The 17,655-nt window shown below is 28.3% G+C and overlaps 2 protein-coding genes across 5 annotated transcripts; both read left to right on the plus strand.

Annotated features, from left to right (window-relative positions):
* Positions 1-6,002, plus strand: LOC144475086 (uncharacterized). The gene is made up of 3 exons (XM_078190657.1): positions 1-1,275; positions 1,338-1,783; positions 2,162-6,002. The coding sequence occupies exons 1-3, from the start codon at positions 1,080-1,082 to the stop codon at positions 2,345-2,347; spliced, it is 828 nt and encodes a 275-aa protein (XP_078046783.1). The 5' UTR covers positions 1-1,079; the 3' UTR covers positions 2,348-6,002.
* A 3,887-nt stretch (positions 6,003-9,889) lies between these two features.
* Positions 9,890-17,303, plus strand: LOC144474702 (uncharacterized). Of its 4 annotated transcripts, none has more exons than XM_078189851.1 (9): positions 9,890-10,183; positions 10,326-10,531; positions 11,039-11,443; positions 11,565-11,763; positions 11,846-12,153; positions 12,473-12,574; positions 12,655-12,752; positions 12,846-13,041; positions 13,780-17,303. In XM_078189851.1, exons 2-9 carry the CDS (start codon positions 10,373-10,375, stop codon positions 13,885-13,887), a joined length of 1,575 nt encoding a protein of 524 aa, XP_078045977.1. In that variant the 5' UTR covers positions 9,890-10,183; positions 10,326-10,372; the 3' UTR covers positions 13,888-17,303. The 4 variants fall into 4 exon arrangements, with proteins under 4 accessions (XP_078045977.1, XP_078045979.1, XP_078045978.1 ...); XM_078189853.1 differs by having other exon boundaries at positions 11,849-12,153; XM_078189852.1 differs by having other exon boundaries at positions 10,330-10,531.
* The last annotated feature ends 352 nt before the right edge of the window (positions 17,304-17,655 follow it).

Consider the following 17,655-nt stretch of genomic DNA (forward strand, 5'->3'; position numbering starts at 1 on the left):
GCCGACAGTCTTGTAAGACCCATGGAGACCGAGAATAGATCCATTATTTTGTACCGCATCCTCAACAACATTTGTGCCAATTTAAGTATTTTTACTCATTGTCATGTGAATATAAAAAGAAATTTTTACAAAGAAACATCTACAGAAACAAAAGTGCCACAAAATTTAAAGTAAAATTCATTCCTACAGAAGAATATTATCATTATAACAAAGTGGTGATGATCCAGTATTTCATATTTTAATAAAACATTGATTCATCTAAGACTGACTGTGAAATATAATTATATATACTGATATATATACTGAAATATTCTACCAGTTATATAGTACACAATTCATTAATAAATAATTCACAATTGAATAAAAAGTTATTTCAAAATAAACAACAGTATTATGAGTATGATGGCAGGGAAACTTAAGTCAACAAAGAATACATAAGTTCTCAATGAAATATATTTAAAAGAAATTATTATTCAGTGAGAGTGATAGAAACATTGTGATAGAATCACAAAATGATGTGCTGCAAGAGTTCCAATATCACCTTGATATATTAATTTTGGCATTTAAGCATATTAATCAAATAAACTATTCAATGAAAAATAATTTAAATGATATAGTAAGATTCTTTATGACAAATTAAATTGTTCAATAACATACTATAAACAAAATCATCTTGTATTTTAAAACTAGTGTTTTACAACAATGAACAAAGAAAGACAAACTTTAATACATATTTTTTAGTGGAATTTAATTAATAAAATAAAAGAAGAAGTTTAATTTATATATAAGAAAAGGGCTATGTTCAAGGGCTCATGTTTACCGACCATCAAAAAAAACTTAAATTAAATAAATTAAGTTAATAATTTTAATAACAAATGAAAAAAACAACCATATCATTCTTATCATGTTGTTACATTTGATAAAGTTTAAATTTTTGACAATGCATGGATTATGTAATTCATTGATATTAATCTAAGCCTTATCATTAATATCAAACTTATTGAAAAGTGATTGCCAGAGAAAATATTAATATATAAAATACAATCTGAATTTCAATGTAAATAGAACAGTTTGTACATATGGGTTTCTCTAAAATGATTAAACGTTTGCTGTACGCAAACTTTGCAACTTGTAGTTCTAAAATAATAGGAGTATTAGCACCATTAACGATACCACCATTGCATATCACATTTTTGTATTACTTTTGGCAAGAATACTCACGAGATGTGGACAAACAATATTGTTCATGTTCATGTTGGGATACAGTGTTCAAAGGTAAATGAATTTTATTAATAAAAGATACTTGTAAAATGTATTAAAGATATTTTAATTTTCAGGATCATATGAATCTGGCATTGCTTCTTATAAACACATGTATTTCAATGCCACTACAAATACTCTAAAAATATGGATAACAATTGTAATAGGAATAATCCTGTTTTACGAAACAGTGAAACATTTAACATGGCTAGCATTTCAAAATCGTCTCAGATTTAGCATGACGATACTTTTTTCCACTGCTATTTTCTCTCACTACTATACTTGGTGGGTTTATATGAATTATTGGAACGATGAATTTTATTCTCAGTGGTACCATCAGTTATTTTTCTCCATCACCGAACTGGTATCTACAATCCTGGTTATACATTTGGCAGATACTAAGAATCCAATCACACATAGAAAAGCCTTTGGCATTGCTGCAATAGCTATTCTACATATTGTAGCAGGTGGTTGGGATCAATTTGTTGCTAATGTTGTTAGAGGAGAAGGCTATGCGCATCAGGTATTACTCTTTATAATGTACACTGATTACAAAGTCCTAATCAGTGTAATAATGAAGACATTTCAAAATTAATATAATTTCTGCAATTAGTGAGAACTGAATAAATTGAATCCAGAAGAAATTTTATTTCATTTCATTTAATCTATTCAGTGTTGATTTCATTCATTAAAATATTAACTTTTAACCACAAGATTAATCAGTTTTTATCATGATTAATATTTTTAATTAATTAAGTCTCCGCTACACTTTTTATGATGTAATAAAGGAATTTTGATAAATATTTAACTCCCAATATGTAGAATATTAATCAGAAATGTCTTCAAATACTGAGTACAAACTAGATATTTGAATACTTAGATAATGATTTATGTTTAATAGGTGGTGCGAGATCTAGGATTCATGATCCCAGATATTCTGCATGTTGGTATTCCTTTATGGGCAGTTAAGTGGAAAAATATATATAATCTTCCAGGCTCAACGAAAAGAGATCCTAGTATTAAAAGGGATTTGGCATATATGTTAGGGATGATATGTATAGGATTATGCATTTGTGCCATATTGTAAAATTTAAACAATTCCAATGCCTAAGAATTGTGTCTTACAGATTAATAGAAAATATTTCACTTGATTTTTCTTATAAAAATTTACAGGGTGATTAAATAATATCAAGTGAATTTTATTCAAAGATAAAAATTAGCTTCTTGATTTTTTAAATAATGTCAGCATTCAAGTGTAGAGTAGTCACTAATTTAATTCAATCTGTTCATGCAGTTAAGACTACTTTCACTGAAAACAAACTATACAATGAACAAAGCTGTAATATTTTTATCGACAGTAGACTAATAGAATTTTTATTTATCATGAATAGGATTTAGGTCTTAATATTATTAAGCAATTGTTACGTAGACCTTTTTAAATACTTTGACAGATTTTAAAGTAGTATACACAAATTTAATGTGACCTTAGAGTATTTATTATATCAAACAAACTGTTTAAATCGCATTATTCACTGTAGTAAAATATCAACTGATTGATGAATAATGAAAAAACAAATTCACTTTGCATAAGTAACATAATGTTCTAGAATAGAGCTTTATTTATTTGTTCCCATTTCAATTTATAGTCTGATTAGAAATTAATTTACTAAATTAATTCATTAATTTTTCAATGGTTTATTGGTCATAACAATTAGTAGCATTTACATCAAATACTTGTAGCGTAAAATTTTTTTTAGTTATAAGTAGACCCTCTTAGATTATCCATTCCTCATTTTATTTTTTCACACAACATAGCAATACTCTTTCTCTTCAATTATAAGAGTATACTTCTAGTTTAAAGCTTAATTTGAAACAAACGTACTTATTTTGAATATGTGTGTTTTGTATTTTTTAACATTGCAATTTATATAAATTACTTATCAACATTAATTAGTGAAATTGATACAGAAATGGAAATTAATTAGTGCTTACAAAACTTGTTACGCATAATGTGAATATTTTTTAATCACAATCAGTTCATATTTTTGTAATCAAAACATTGAAGCAGAGTACATATTTGTTTTTATAAAAAAACAATCACTTTAATAACAGTTAACATTGAATAGTAAAATATAAAAATATGATTACAAATTCAATAAAGTCATATACAATGTGTCCTACGTAAGTAATATCACTTAATTTTAGGTCCTAGTATAATTTTTCTAAAATTGTTTGATAGAAATGGAATGAACTATATTTATCATGTTCGGGACTGGTCTGGTATATCTACCAGAATATATGTAATATGTGTAGACGTTTTAAACCAAACTATATATATATATATAATTCGATTAGAGTATAATCTGTTATAATAAACTATGCAAAATTTGACAAAATAGCTAACTAATAGGAGAGTTGAGAGTATTCCAAGAAATGCTTAATACAAGAACATTTTTACTCTTATTCATTATAGAAATCACGATGATATGTATTTTTTAATACTTTACATACACTTTTTTCATAAAATCAAAAGCAATATTTGTACCCTAAAAAATATAAACCGGCCAAAATTATAATATATGCATATAAATACAGTTTAATTTAGTTCTGAAATCTCTATAGTGATACTTACGTGAGGCACATTGTATAATATAAATTTGTATATTACGTTTTAGAATAACTAAATTTTATTATATTTGTGATACAATATTTATTATATCAAAACGCCTACGTACATTTTCAAAGAACTACATATACATACAATTATTCAAAAATTGCCTAATTTAAAATATTAATAAATGTATCGTTAGTTTAGAGATGTTACTTACAAGAGCCTAAGATGCGATTTAAAAATTTCACAAATGAGATTAGAAAAGTATTTATTCCTTTATTTCTGCATGTCGAATGCAATACTTAGATATCAAACATTTTTATGCCTTTATAGTACTTAATGCATTTGTTGGAATTATTAAATGAGATATGATTAAAAATTGTATCAACAAAAAACATATCATATATAATATTTGTAGCATATTTCTTAAAACTAAAGACTTATTATGCAAAAAAGCATGTGTGAAATGATTATTAGTAGAAATGGAGTGTCTTTGCTAATGAACATAAGGCTATAACAAAGTGCCTATATGCAACATGAATTACGTTCAGGAATGTTATTATTTAACATATTTAATACAATATTAAATATAATTATAGCAAACATGAATTGAGAATTTCATTTTTAGAGATAAACGCAATTAACCATATACATATACAAAGTATCCGTTTTATCTGGAAATCTATATTATTTCAGAAGCTGCGAAAGATAGCAAAGAAATGTTCTGACAAAAGTGTCAGAAACTTCAAGATCAAGTTAATTTTATTAAATGGAACAGTATGTTTCTTTAATTCTAATCTTTAAACATTTCCAGAGACAAATTCAACGATATACTATTTTTTATCATTCCGAGCGGTACAGTCATAAATTAATGGTATGTAATGTTACACTTTACCGCTCGGAAAAATAACAAGTAATATGTCGTTGAATTTATCCGAGAAAACGTAACAGAATATAAATAAAGGAATAAAGTATTTCATTTTTAAAAATAAACTGGATCTTAAAATCTCGATCATTACTACACCTACGTAAGAACTGTTAAAACTACATAATCTGCCCCAGCCAATCCAACAACTTTTGTAAAAACATTTTTACTATCTTTCATAATTTTCGAGATATTCCAAATTTCCAGATAAAAAGAACACTGTATGGAAATCAAACACGCCTTATTCTTTTTATCAATGATAAACACAAGCTTATAGTTATTGTATCATCAACATAATAGCTAAATTTATTAATGTTCTGGGTGCCAACTTTTATACATAGCGTAGTAATATATTCTGTTAGTATAGCATACAAAATTGTATTTATTGTACGAACGTATCATTATTTAGAAATTAATTGTTGTTGGATTAAACATTCGTATTTAAAATATAAAGTAAGATAAAATTATCACCTCACATTTAAATATAGTTTTTTATCAAACTAATACATTCGTTAACTTTGGGTACTTACACATTTGCATTAAAACGCAACAAATTGAACAGTTACGAAAAGTTTAATGAAACGTGTATTTCATGTTTAAACAACTAAACCTATACACACAGGTAAACGATTTCTGTAGTACTGATTTTTATACCATAACGCATAAATGTGTGAATTAGTATAACCACTAATGGTCTAATAATTATCAATTAATATTAGTCTCCAGCATATCAAAATTTGTAATAGAATCCCATTCTCACCACATAATCCTAACATTTTAATAAGTTTTTCGAATATCAAGTTATTCTAACGTGTTCTTAAAGTCCTACGTTTTTATATCTTTTGCATTAAGAAAACATTATGATAATTATAAAACTGAAATGAAATTTCAAAAATTTGATTTCGAAACCTTAACAAAAACGATATACAGGATGTTCCATTTTAATAACTATATGCGATTATCTCCTGTACTATTTGTTATTTGAAAAAATGTTTCGTACGAAACTTTGTTTAAAGTGGAACACCGTGTATATATACAAATAGAATGTAATAAACATTACTTATTTGAAATAAGTAAATATGATTTACCTTAAAATATGTTATGCAAATTATTGTAAATAAGTTCTAACTGTAATTGACAATTGTAAATAAAATTTGTATAATCTGATTTTAAAAAATTGGTGAAGTAATGTATTTAAATATAATAAAATTTATAATAAACCCTCACACTATTTATTTTATATCCCTCTATTCTAATTAATGAATGAAATTATCCAAGCCTGTATTAGTAAAAAATTGTATTGTATATAATAATTTTAAAAATGGTACGAATTCTATTTAAAAACGCAATTAACCAGCTGCTGCAGTAGAGCACGATTAAGCTTTATAAGACCACGAAGTCTGGCGTAGAAGATCAAAAAGAGTTATTTCTTATAGACCTATTAGTTTTCCTGTAGCATCTAGTGTAACATTAATTTATTCCATATAATTTTTAGAAATTGAGTAGTAAAACAATTTAAATGTTTCGGTTCATAATAAGCCGGTTATCGCAACTCGATGGTTAATTATCCAAAGGAGAAGCCGCTTCAGAAATAACAAACAGGTGGCGGTACTGTTGTGATATAGGCGCAATAGACTACCTTGGACTTATCCAAGTTCATTCATATAAAAATGGACAGAGGAATAAATTTTCTAGATATCGCCAATATGCAAGTAAAAATATGCCCATAATATAACTAAACGAAAGTTTTTATTTTCCGCAATAGCAATGCAGCTTTACATAAAATATACATTGTAGATAGTACAAGCGAAAGGATAGATATTATAGACTTAAATATTATAAACAGTTATCGAAATATACTACCTAATGAAATGTACTCTAGAAGAATATAATTTGAATGTCAAACAATAAAAAATTCTCTTATAGAGAAGTGAAAATGTTAAGAATAAAATAGGATTGGAAGACAGAAATTTACATCAAAAAGAATCATGTAGATACTATAAAAAATGAAAATTACGAATTACATTACAATGACATATAAAATATCACTGTGTAACGTGTACTTACTTAACTTTATCGTTTCTTACTTTACGATTCTTCTATAATACATTTTTATATTTCCTTTGAAAGATACTGTCATAAACAGTGTTGTTAATTTCATATTTAATTTTTAAGAAAGAAAGAAAAATCGCTTACGTCAAGAGTATTTATATTACAATTTTCAAAAATTAGGTAAGACATACTTTAAATGATCCTTAGCTGTAGAAGATCTAATAACTCTCGATCGCAAATGAAATCCATTCGCTTGTGATTGGATAGGTGTGTCAATACACACCTATTGAAAGAATTGATACAATTAATGAGAAATATTAATAATACCTCAAACTAAATAATACAAGGTGTTAATACTTATTTTACCATAAGTTAGAAAATATTATAGAAGTCGAAAGAAGTTATCTGCGATCATGCTTTTATGTATAATTATAATACAGATTAGAAGTTGTGTCGTGTCACAAATATTATTGAGGAAGGTGGGCTTGTTATCTTCTTTAATTTACTCATTGCCTCGCTGTTTCGATAACCGTGGTAAATAAACATTCAGTGTGAGCAAAATATACAGGAAGTTTTAAGATATCTTAGAAACAAAATTTCTCGAACATTCGCGAAAACATTACGCTTGCACCACGAGGTCTACGGTATTTAATTTTCCTAAATTAAATTTAAGAATGAAACATTCTTAAATTATCATAACTTGAATTACAGATTTCAAAACGATATAACATATTATATGAAATTTGTAAGTTGTTATAAACAATATCCTTAATTTTAAATATTAGAATCACCCCAAAAGCTTTCTTCTATAGCATCTACGAAAGGCATCTTTAGAAGCACATAAATACTATGTTGAAGCATTGATAATTGCCAAAGTTATAAATGTTCATTTTTACACATGACAGGTCCGCGCGCTGTCCTAACTTATTTATTACACTTGAGTCGTTGCTTCAAACTTTCTCACACGACCGCTTGAAAAAAACCAATTCGACTGAATAATTTACTTGGAACCCTTAGACAAAGATATATTAATACCTCGAGGTTCCATTTTGTGTTAAACAGATTTAGTTCGATTTGAGAGAGCAGTGCGTACAGTACATAACATAAAATTCTGCAATGTTTGTGCATCATTTTTATTATATATTATTGTGTTGGGTTCCGTAAAATTGTGCGCTAGTGAAAAATAAAATTGTAAGAATGTGCGTGTTATTACAGTTTCATTTCAGGAAACTTAGTCTCACGTGATATCGGAGGGAAAATAAGAAATCTCAAAAAACATGTTTTTGACCATCAACCTGTTTTCACCCCTTTCATAAGTAGTAAAATGAAATATACCGAATATTTTTCTAAAAACTATTCCTCACATGAGTTTTATAAAAACTTGTGTAACTTTAATATGCTGCCTTGTTAGATCAGTGCCCAGAGCAATGCTTGAAGGAAAATAACGTTAGGGAAAGAAAACGCTTCTTCTCTCTCTCTCTCTCTCTCTCTCTCTCTCTCTCTCTCTCTCGCTCTCTCTTTCTCGGTAGCATTGCTCTAAATTTCAACGAAGGTAGGGCAGTGTTCTACAAAGCAATCAGAGCTTGTATTTAGTCTAAATCATCATTTCCTAAACTCATCGTCAATATTTTAATAAGTTTTTTACTTATACACTTTAATAAAGACATATGAAAGTTATATTAAAAAGATACACTAATCTTCGCTGGAAGAGACAGATAATACAATATCTCGTTCTAGAAACACTAAAACTATTTTGTACTTCAAACAAATGAAGAATAAGGATAATTTTTATTTATGAAATATGTCGACGTTACAGTCAAAAATGGGAAAACTTCATTCGATTATATGATTTCGATCATTTTGATTCCGTCAATTTTAAAGAGTCCATATTTTGAAAAATTAACTATAAAGGGAACACTTGGAATAATATCCTGAATTTTTTAAAAATTTTTAAATATTTTCGTGCTATAAGAAAACCACATCTGTTCAAACCAATTGCAAAATAAATAGTGAAAAAAATCAATTTTTCCAATTAAAATTATCTTTTTTTAGATACGCTTATGTTTTTACTATAACTACCTAGAAACACATATTTATCAATGTTGTAATTTAGTAGCTATGATTTAATGAAAAAAGTTTACACTTTATTTTGTAAGCTACTAATAGTCGTTTGTTAATTCTAAACCTCCAGTGTTATTATTATAACAACCAACGTCATCGTCGAACGGTTTCTTTAAAATGACCTCATTAAACGCTGCTTAACGTTAGGCGTGCATACATAGCGTATTGAGCATACGGAACACTTTGTATACTCTGCGCATATCTTATACGTGAAGGTTTTTGTGATAAAAGCTGACGATTGGAATGAGTCATCCATTGCTCGAAAGTATTCCATGGATCACGTGTCGATTTCGAGAATCATGCACCTTACGATTTAATTACGAATAGAGCAAACCACAATAACAATGGCGACGCGTTTCGTCACGTGACGGAGCTCTCATTGATCCATTTTATGCCAGACAGGACTGTACCTGCTTGCAATAAACCTGAGTAAGAGCTATTACCGATTCTTCAATTTTATAAGCGAAACCATGTCTTAAATACCCGCATCTCTAAACTATGTAGCAAATAACAGACACATTTTTATTCTTACTGAATGAATTAGTAAGTAAAAATTTAAAAAAAAAGGTTTTATTAAACTGTTTAAAAGTTGTTTTTCTTGACCGCATAATATAGTGTTGCACATGTTACTGCAAAGGTCACGTGGTTTTGTTGTGGTTTGCTCTATTCTTAAATTGAATAAGCATGTAGATAATTTATATTGTAAAAAACTTAGTACTTTACAATTCATAAAACTACATATCTCATTCATCGTTTGTTATGAATCATCCACGTATGCAGATGATATTTCGAAACAATATTCACTGATTAACATGATCTATACCCATCGAATAATGAATCACAAGTTGCGTTTCGCGCGCACGTTAAGTCACCAGTAGGTTAGCATGCGCTTTACTCACTCACAAATTGCATCTTGAAGTCTTGAAGTTCATTCGGGTTTGGTGTCCAAGATGGCCGCGATGACAGATACGTTGAGCTGTCCATTGTATGCAGGATACGCCTAAATTTGCAGTTTTTCATACTTGATACATGTTACAGTAACATGAACAGAATTATTCGGGATACCGTCACGATAGACGAAGAATGCACGACGGACAAATGACTTTTTCAGACACGCCTCATACGTATGCTACATTTTGTGTTCAGTCTGTGTTTTCACGGCGAGTAATTCGTTCTGGAAAAGCAAGAACCTGCTACAAGGAAAACGATTAGAGGTTCCGTATCATATTCTTCACGTAAATAGACTCTCCAGCAAAATGTTCTTTTTTAAAGAAAGCAAACTAGTTTGATCTATTTCATAAATTTCAGTGTAATGTCAGTTATTGTTATTCCTTCAATTGTGTATATTTTTTGCAGATAGAATTGTGATATTTATGTATTAGAGAACTTTGGTAATAGAAACAATGGAAGCAATTGTTGAATACAACTACGAAGCTCAAGAGCCTGACGAGTTAACTATAAAAAGAGGGGACATTATCCAAGAGATCAAAGTGATTCCAGGTGGTTGGTGGAAAGGAACTCTGAGAGATAAACGTGGCATGTTTCCTGATAACTTTGTCAAGGTATTGTCTTTGACACCTTAAAGAAGTGTGAATTTGTGAATCATATAACGTGTTAGAAATTCATAATCCAACAATCGATAAAAATTATATGGTAACGATTGATGGTGGTTTAATAACAAGTTGTGTCTTTCAAGAAACTTAACATTCAGTGCTAATGTTTCTGTTATAAACTATTTTTACAATTATAATATCTTATTAATCAATTTTAAATTAAATTCGCGTATTTTACACAAAATATAAAACAGTGTTCATCAACATGAAACGGGTAGTGAGTATTTTAATTTTGTGTACTTAGATAAGGATATTTTTAAGTTACAGAAGAATAGTTTTGCAATAATTTTGCATAAAATAAACTCATTTTAGTATTGTCATTTTTATTCATCCCAGAATGATTGAGTTCTAACAAGTTAAATGATTTATTCTAATTATATCTTATTTGATAATAACAAAAATATCAATTATAAATATTGTATCGTTTTACAATATTTAGTATTCAATTGAATGTAGGTTTTAGATTCTCCATCAAGTAGAAGCACAGGAGAGAAAGTACCAAATAATGTAACTGAAGAAGTTACATTGAGAAATGGAGGATCCAGAAAGAAATTTTGTAAAGTACTTTTCGATTATGAGCCATCTAACAAAGATGAACTAACATTGACACCTGAAGACACTATTGAATTTTTGGGTGAAGTAGAGAAAGGATGGTGGAGAGGTAGACTTAAAGGCAAAATTGGAGTTTTTCCTTCAAATTTTGTAACTCCTCCATTTTATGAAGATTCCGACAAATACAAAGATGAAGACAAAAAAGAATACTGTAAAGTATTGTTTTCTTATGAAGCTGCTAGTGAAGATGAATTAACGTTAATGGAAGGAGAAATAATAACACTCTTGTCCAGAGATGCTTCTGATAAGGTGGAGTATAATTATATGAATATTGTACTATTGCATAAATGTTGGTATTCATATACATACACGATATTCATATATTTTTACATTCATATACATTCTCTAACAAATGTTCAATATTTTATAGGGTTGGTGGATAGGAAAACTGAAAGGTAAAGTGGGTTTATTTCCTGACAATTTTGTTGAAGTGATAACTGCTACGTCAGAACTACAAGACCATGAACAGAAACATGATTCCAAAAATAACACAAAGCTTTCTCAACCATCGACGAAGAGTAAAAAGGCGCACGTTAGAAAAAATTTAGATGTAGAAAATGTACATGCAGGTACATAACTAGTTTCAATCATTTTCATAACATTACATTAGAAGAGAAGGTAAATATACTTATAGTATCATTCTATCAAAAGTAGAAACAACTAAGAAAGTCATATCAAGGAGGAAGTCTCGAGAAGAAAGTAGCGGAGATATAAAAACTATAGGGGAACATTCAATCATATCAAACTTGAAACGTCTCGTAGGTGACGTGGAAACCAATAGTGGTAACGGAAATACCAATACTTCTTTGGGTGAGGAGTTAGATGGGGTGGAACGAGGAGAAGGGGCACCGCTTTTACATTTAACAGCATCTCGAGCCAAAGCACCTCGACGACGTCCACCTTCTTCTCAACGTTTACTACGCCGAGCTGCTGGACCAACCCCTATGACAGCAGTTAATGTTCGTTACACTATTTTGTTTTCAAGTTACATCAAACCTTTGACAGACAAAATAATATATAATAGTCCAGTAAAATCTGAGTAGCGAATTTTCATAGAAATTAATATTTATAGTGATTAGTTTATAAAAGTATACTTAATTAAACGTTTTATTCACATATAAGTAATATAGAAACGCTTTTATATTTTTTTCTGATTTTCATTGTATTTACATAGAAATCACTATCTACTTAAAGCATATAAAATTATTATACTTGTTTATAAAATCATGCCTTAATTACTATTTTTAAATATATAAAATATTTCTCTATTTATAATAGGAGGATAACGTAGCAAATGAGAGTATAGACACTGTATTAGAGTCATCACATGAAGATGAACCTGAAGGATTAACGGCGAAAGCAAGAAGAAAAGCACCTTGGGTTATTGAATACATTTTCTTTTTCATCAATTGTAAACATATAATGTCTAATATATGTAATGATAAATTAATTGTTTACAGGTGGAAGAATTAAAATGGAATCGATTTGAAAGATGGAAAGTTGCATACGTTGATCAAGTTGATAAATCTAAAGTTAAGAAAAAACGTAATGTCATGAAGTAAGTTATTCGGAGAAATAGTAACAACTTATCAATTCTAAATATTGAAGTATCCTACGAGTCATTTTAAAACTATTTTTAATTATTCCACAGACCACCAACAATAGAAATTTCTAGAATGACATTTCTGGAAGCCATTAGTAACTTAGAAGCTGAACTACCTGATGACAGTAAATCTAAAGACAAAAATCAGAAATCTGATATGTCTCCACATTCTGAGCAGACATCACCTACTTCTGGAAACCCTGCTTATGTTCCATATGCTGTGTACAATCAGTTATTAGAAAGGGTAAGTACACTAATTTAAAAATAATCAAGTGCTATTGTAATATCTTAATATCATTAAATCTGTCATTAAACATCTTTCTTACTTTACACACTCAGTCAAAATCTCATGAAACTTTGCAAACATTTTTATTGTTTTAAAAGTTTCTTTTTTCTTATAGAATGATCGCTTTTGTTTCTATAATCGTAAAATGTTAAAACGAAAATTTTTTGTATATGTCAGAAGGTTTAAATGCTATACTCTTTAAAAAATTTCATTGCCATAAGTTGATATGATTTCGAAAACTTAATGCATATAAAAAATAGTATTTATTTGTCATTTTACTTGAATTTTCGTCATTCAATAACTAATAATTTTTTATTATACCTTTATTCAGTATTGACTATTGAAGGGCGGTACTAACTAGCATTGATACTTATTTGATTAGCAACATAAAAGGAATTATACAGAAACTGTACAACAAAAAGAAAAGAAATATCCTTATAATATGTATTTATTTCTTTTTTCTGCAATAACTACTCTATTTTTTCTGACTTTTAATTGACTATTAATTAATGAATATAACTTTTACCTAACAACTAAAATAGTTAACATAGAATTTATTATAAAATTAATATTTCTTTCACTAGAATCTAACATACTGCAGTAACTTGTTATTGAATAAGACTGACTAATATGTGTAAAAAATATACAAAAGATATTAAAAAATGTCTAATTACTAATAAATTTTATTTAAAATAGGTTACCACGTTAGAAGAGAAACAAGCAACGATGTTACAAACTATGGTAAAGGTATTACAACAATTTGTATTTCTTCAATTTTCAAACGACAGTCCAACAGATCAATAGATGTCAACGCATAAATTTAGCAGTATGTTTTCTATGTATAGTAATACAAATGCGAAGTTCTCCAATTCAATAAGAAACAAGCTATGGTTACGATACTTCTAATCGCACACTTTTCACATTTTCAGTATATATTTTATACAATACAAAGGCCTTGGTTTCTCTTTCCATTTTAAATGGAAATGTTAGTGTAATTTATATTATATCATTCGTCTATTTATTCGCGTACATAACAATATTTATCTGATATTGTTTGAAACAAAACATTCTACGTGTTATTCCTTGTGTATGAAAGTATTTTCTTGATTTGCATATGATCTCATTATAACTGCATAATTTCTTTATTACTCTGATATTTAACCCTTTTAGTGCCGAACGAAAACCGATGCCTATGCGAAGATAACCGCACGAATTTGAGGAATTTACTAGGGTTCGGAAAAAGCCCATAAAAATCAAAATAAGAATGATAATTAAAAAATTCAAAATGCAGCATACTGGGGAAGAATGGGAGAGTAATGTAATGCCAATTATATTACAATACTAATTGAAAATCACATAAATAATGACAGTATAAGGAATCATCAAAATCAAAAAAACTAACTTCTCTTTTGCCTAAAAAATACAAATTCTTCATTGAGTTCTAACGCGTCAACAATTCGGACTAATTCTTCGTCATCCATGTCCGTAACAGGGTGTAGTTTTTATAAAATAGTAGCAACAAAATGCACAGAACTTTCTGCTTCTAACTTTACCACTGACACTGAACAAAACGTTGACGGTTTTCGAACACTGACTACTCACTCAACTGATCAAGATATATCGTCGTTCGGCACTAAAAGGGTTAATATCAATAGAGTAAAAATCAAAGATATAGTAAAATTCATTCCATTTTTATATTTTCATGACTTATAATCAAATAATATATTTTTTCTTAATACATATTTAAAATTATTTTTTAAGCATTAACGATATTTATTAAACACCTGATAATATATCATTCTGATACGCCTTCCTAAACTTTTCGCAATAGCGGAACTGGCCAAAAAAGTGCTATCACAATGGAGCACCTGGAAAATTTATTTCCTCATTTTAAAGATTTTATCAAGAGAGCTATTTCATAATTACATGTTCCTTGCTAAAGTTTCTTTAAATAAAACTTTTTTGTGTTAATTAAAAAGAAATGTTGCTACATAATATTATTACATTTTAACAATGGGCTGGCTATTCGCGCGTGGTTTACTATAGTGGCATTTTCGTACTTAAGGGAAAATTCATGGGGGTCGCTCTAGAGACCTGTTGTAGCGAAAGAGCTAAACTATATGTTGAAACCATAAAAAATGTACTTGTACTTAAATCGTTATTAATGAAAATTATATAATTTGTTTTCCGTTAAGGAGCTGCCTCGCAATTAATCATTTTTAAATCAATTGTATAATTCAAGTGCCAATATACAGGGTGGGGCAATAACTATTGCTTCAATAACACTTCAAGTATCTTCGAAACTATAAGTTTCACAGAAATATTTGCTGAAACAAAATTGCACAGTACGAAGGGGGGCATCCGGTGGCGATAATAGTTTTTTTTGCAGGTGGAGGTACTTCAGACATTTGAAGGTCACCTTCATTTTTTTAAATGGATCAGTCTGTTTTTGCTTTCGTATCATGATAGAGGATCTTAAAACGAGTTCAATGACCTATTACACAAGGTCATTGAAGGTCATAGAAAGTAGAGAAAGGCGATAATACTAATAAGCAAAAACAGAGCAATCCATTTAAAAAAATGAAGGTGACTTTCAAATGTCTGAAGTACCTCCACCTGCAAAAAAACTATTATCGCCACCGGATGCCCCCCTTCGTACTGTGCAATTTTGTTTCAGCAAATATTTCTGTGAAACTTATAGTTTCGAAGATATTTGAGGTGGCAATAGTTATTGCCCCACCCTGTATTTAATTTTCTCTCACATAATTCCGTAACTTTATTATAAAAACTGTTTAGTTCTAATTAGTTATATTTTAAGAGATATTCAAATATCTTTAGCAGAAAATGTAGAAATGATTTCTTAATCGATTAGCGAAATATATTCTTTCTCTTCATAAGCAACGCAAACTGGTGCTACACAATAAAATAGTTGTGACATACCGTATCGCATACATTGTAGTACGACTAAATGAGGCAGCGAAATATAATTAATAATTTTTATCCTAATTAAAATTAGTAACATCAGAGCAACAAGGCATATTGATGCTCTTTTTTTAAGAAACAGAAGAAAATACATAATGATAACTTTATTCTATATAATCACGAAACTGTTGAATATTTAAAATCTTTTTATTTTTTTAAAAGAAACAAAATTTTCAGTAAATACGATGCGATTAGAGATATATATGAGAAATATGAACCAGAACAATATCTAATTTTTTATATTAGTAACGAATAGAAATATTTTATGCTTCACTTTCACATATATTATTTTAAACTCTATTTTAGTTGTATATCAGTATAAATACATACTATCCTAAATAAAACTACTATTGTAATTCGCAATTTAGCTGTCATCTTGAAAAGTCATCTAGTCTGAAAGACACAGATTGCAGTGATTATAAGATTAAAGTGCCACGGCCAATGAAACTAACTGTCACAATGAATGTCATTGTTAAGAAGTATTTCCTTCAAAAGGTAATAATAAATTATATTGAAAACTATGTTCACTTATCAACATGTTTTCATTTACAAGAATTGTAAATTGAATTTTAAAAGTACAGTAATTTGATTATCTGGTAATGAAAATTATACCTTATTACATTTTGAAGGACACTGGATGTAATATATAGTATAGAATGTTAGCATTGTGTAAAATTTTTACATATTTCAACCGGTTATAGCTTATTTAAGTGGGGTAAAACTTAAGTGGGATGGTTATAACTATAAAAATACAAATATTCATTTGCATACAAGGAGAAAAATGTCTTAGGTGCTGTTCAAATTTGGCAGCTTTAGAATTATATTTGTATGCTTTTTACAAAATTCATAATTTTCAATTAATATACATTTATCTTCAAGACTAACTACACATAGGATATAACATTTATAGACAAAAGAAATTCTTTGAAAATATCAATTATAGAAATTTATTTGTAAATTAAAAATTGAGAGCTATGGATATGAAGATACAGGATGTTTCATCAATCTTAAATATCTTTATCATCTCTGTTACTTTTCATATTATCAAGAGGAATAAAGATATTGAAGATGTCCGAGTTAGATGAGGCACTCTGTGTATCATATTAGTCAGTGTATTACAATTTATTACGCAGTTTAGTTTTAAAAAAATTTTCCATGTTAAAAAAATTCCATTTTGGTACATTACTCTAATGTATATTATTTTTTAATAAATTAAACTGATATTTGTATTATCTGCACACGAATGATTATTTTTTATTCATTTTTTTAGATAATGTATCACCGTATATGTATATACATTATATGTTTTGTTTGTCATATTTATATTGATATATGTAACCGCAATTCTTGATGTCTGATGATTTTATTAGTTAAATGTTATAAATACATAAACTAAATGTTTAATTTTTAAGTTGTATATGTTTATAAGACATTTGTAGTGAAAATCATTTGCAATGCTTTCAACAATTTTTAAGCTCTTTCATACTTTTGTAAAAAAAATGAAAACACTGCAAAAACTTTTTAAAACAATCAAAAAAGAAATATTTTGATTGTATACATACCTACATCATTAGTTTTTTCATAAATCCT

This window comes from Augochlora pura, chromosome 9 (genome assembly GCF_028453695.1).
Source record: "Augochlora pura isolate Apur16 chromosome 9, APUR_v2.2.1, whole genome shotgun sequence".
Classification (NCBI taxonomy): domain Eukaryota; kingdom Metazoa; phylum Arthropoda; class Insecta; order Hymenoptera; family Halictidae; genus Augochlora; species Augochlora pura.

Excerpts from the sequence above, each read along its gene's own strand:
- LOC144474702 (XM_078189851.1), top strand. The coding sequence starts at position 10,373 with ATGGAAGCAATTGTTGAATACAACTACGAAGCTCAAGAGCCTGACGAG. Across the intron at positions 11,444-11,564 it reads CCAGAGATGCTTCTGATAAG|GGTTGGTGGATAGGAAAACT; the intron begins GTGGAGTATAAT and ends AATATTTTATAG. Across the intron at positions 12,575-12,654 it reads CAAGAAGAAAAGCACCTTGG|GTGGAAGAATTAAAATGGAA; the intron begins GTTATTGAATAC and ends AATTGTTTACAG.
- LOC144475086 (XM_078190657.1), top strand. The coding sequence starts at position 1,080 with ATGGGTTTCTCTAAAATGATTAAACGTTTGCTGTACGCAAACTTTGCA. Across the intron at positions 1,276-1,337 it reads TTGGGATACAGTGTTCAAAG|GATCATATGAATCTGGCATT; the intron begins GTAAATGAATTT and ends TTTAATTTTCAG. Across the intron at positions 1,784-2,161 it reads GAGAAGGCTATGCGCATCAG|GTGGTGCGAGATCTAGGATT; the intron begins GTATTACTCTTT and ends TATGTTTAATAG.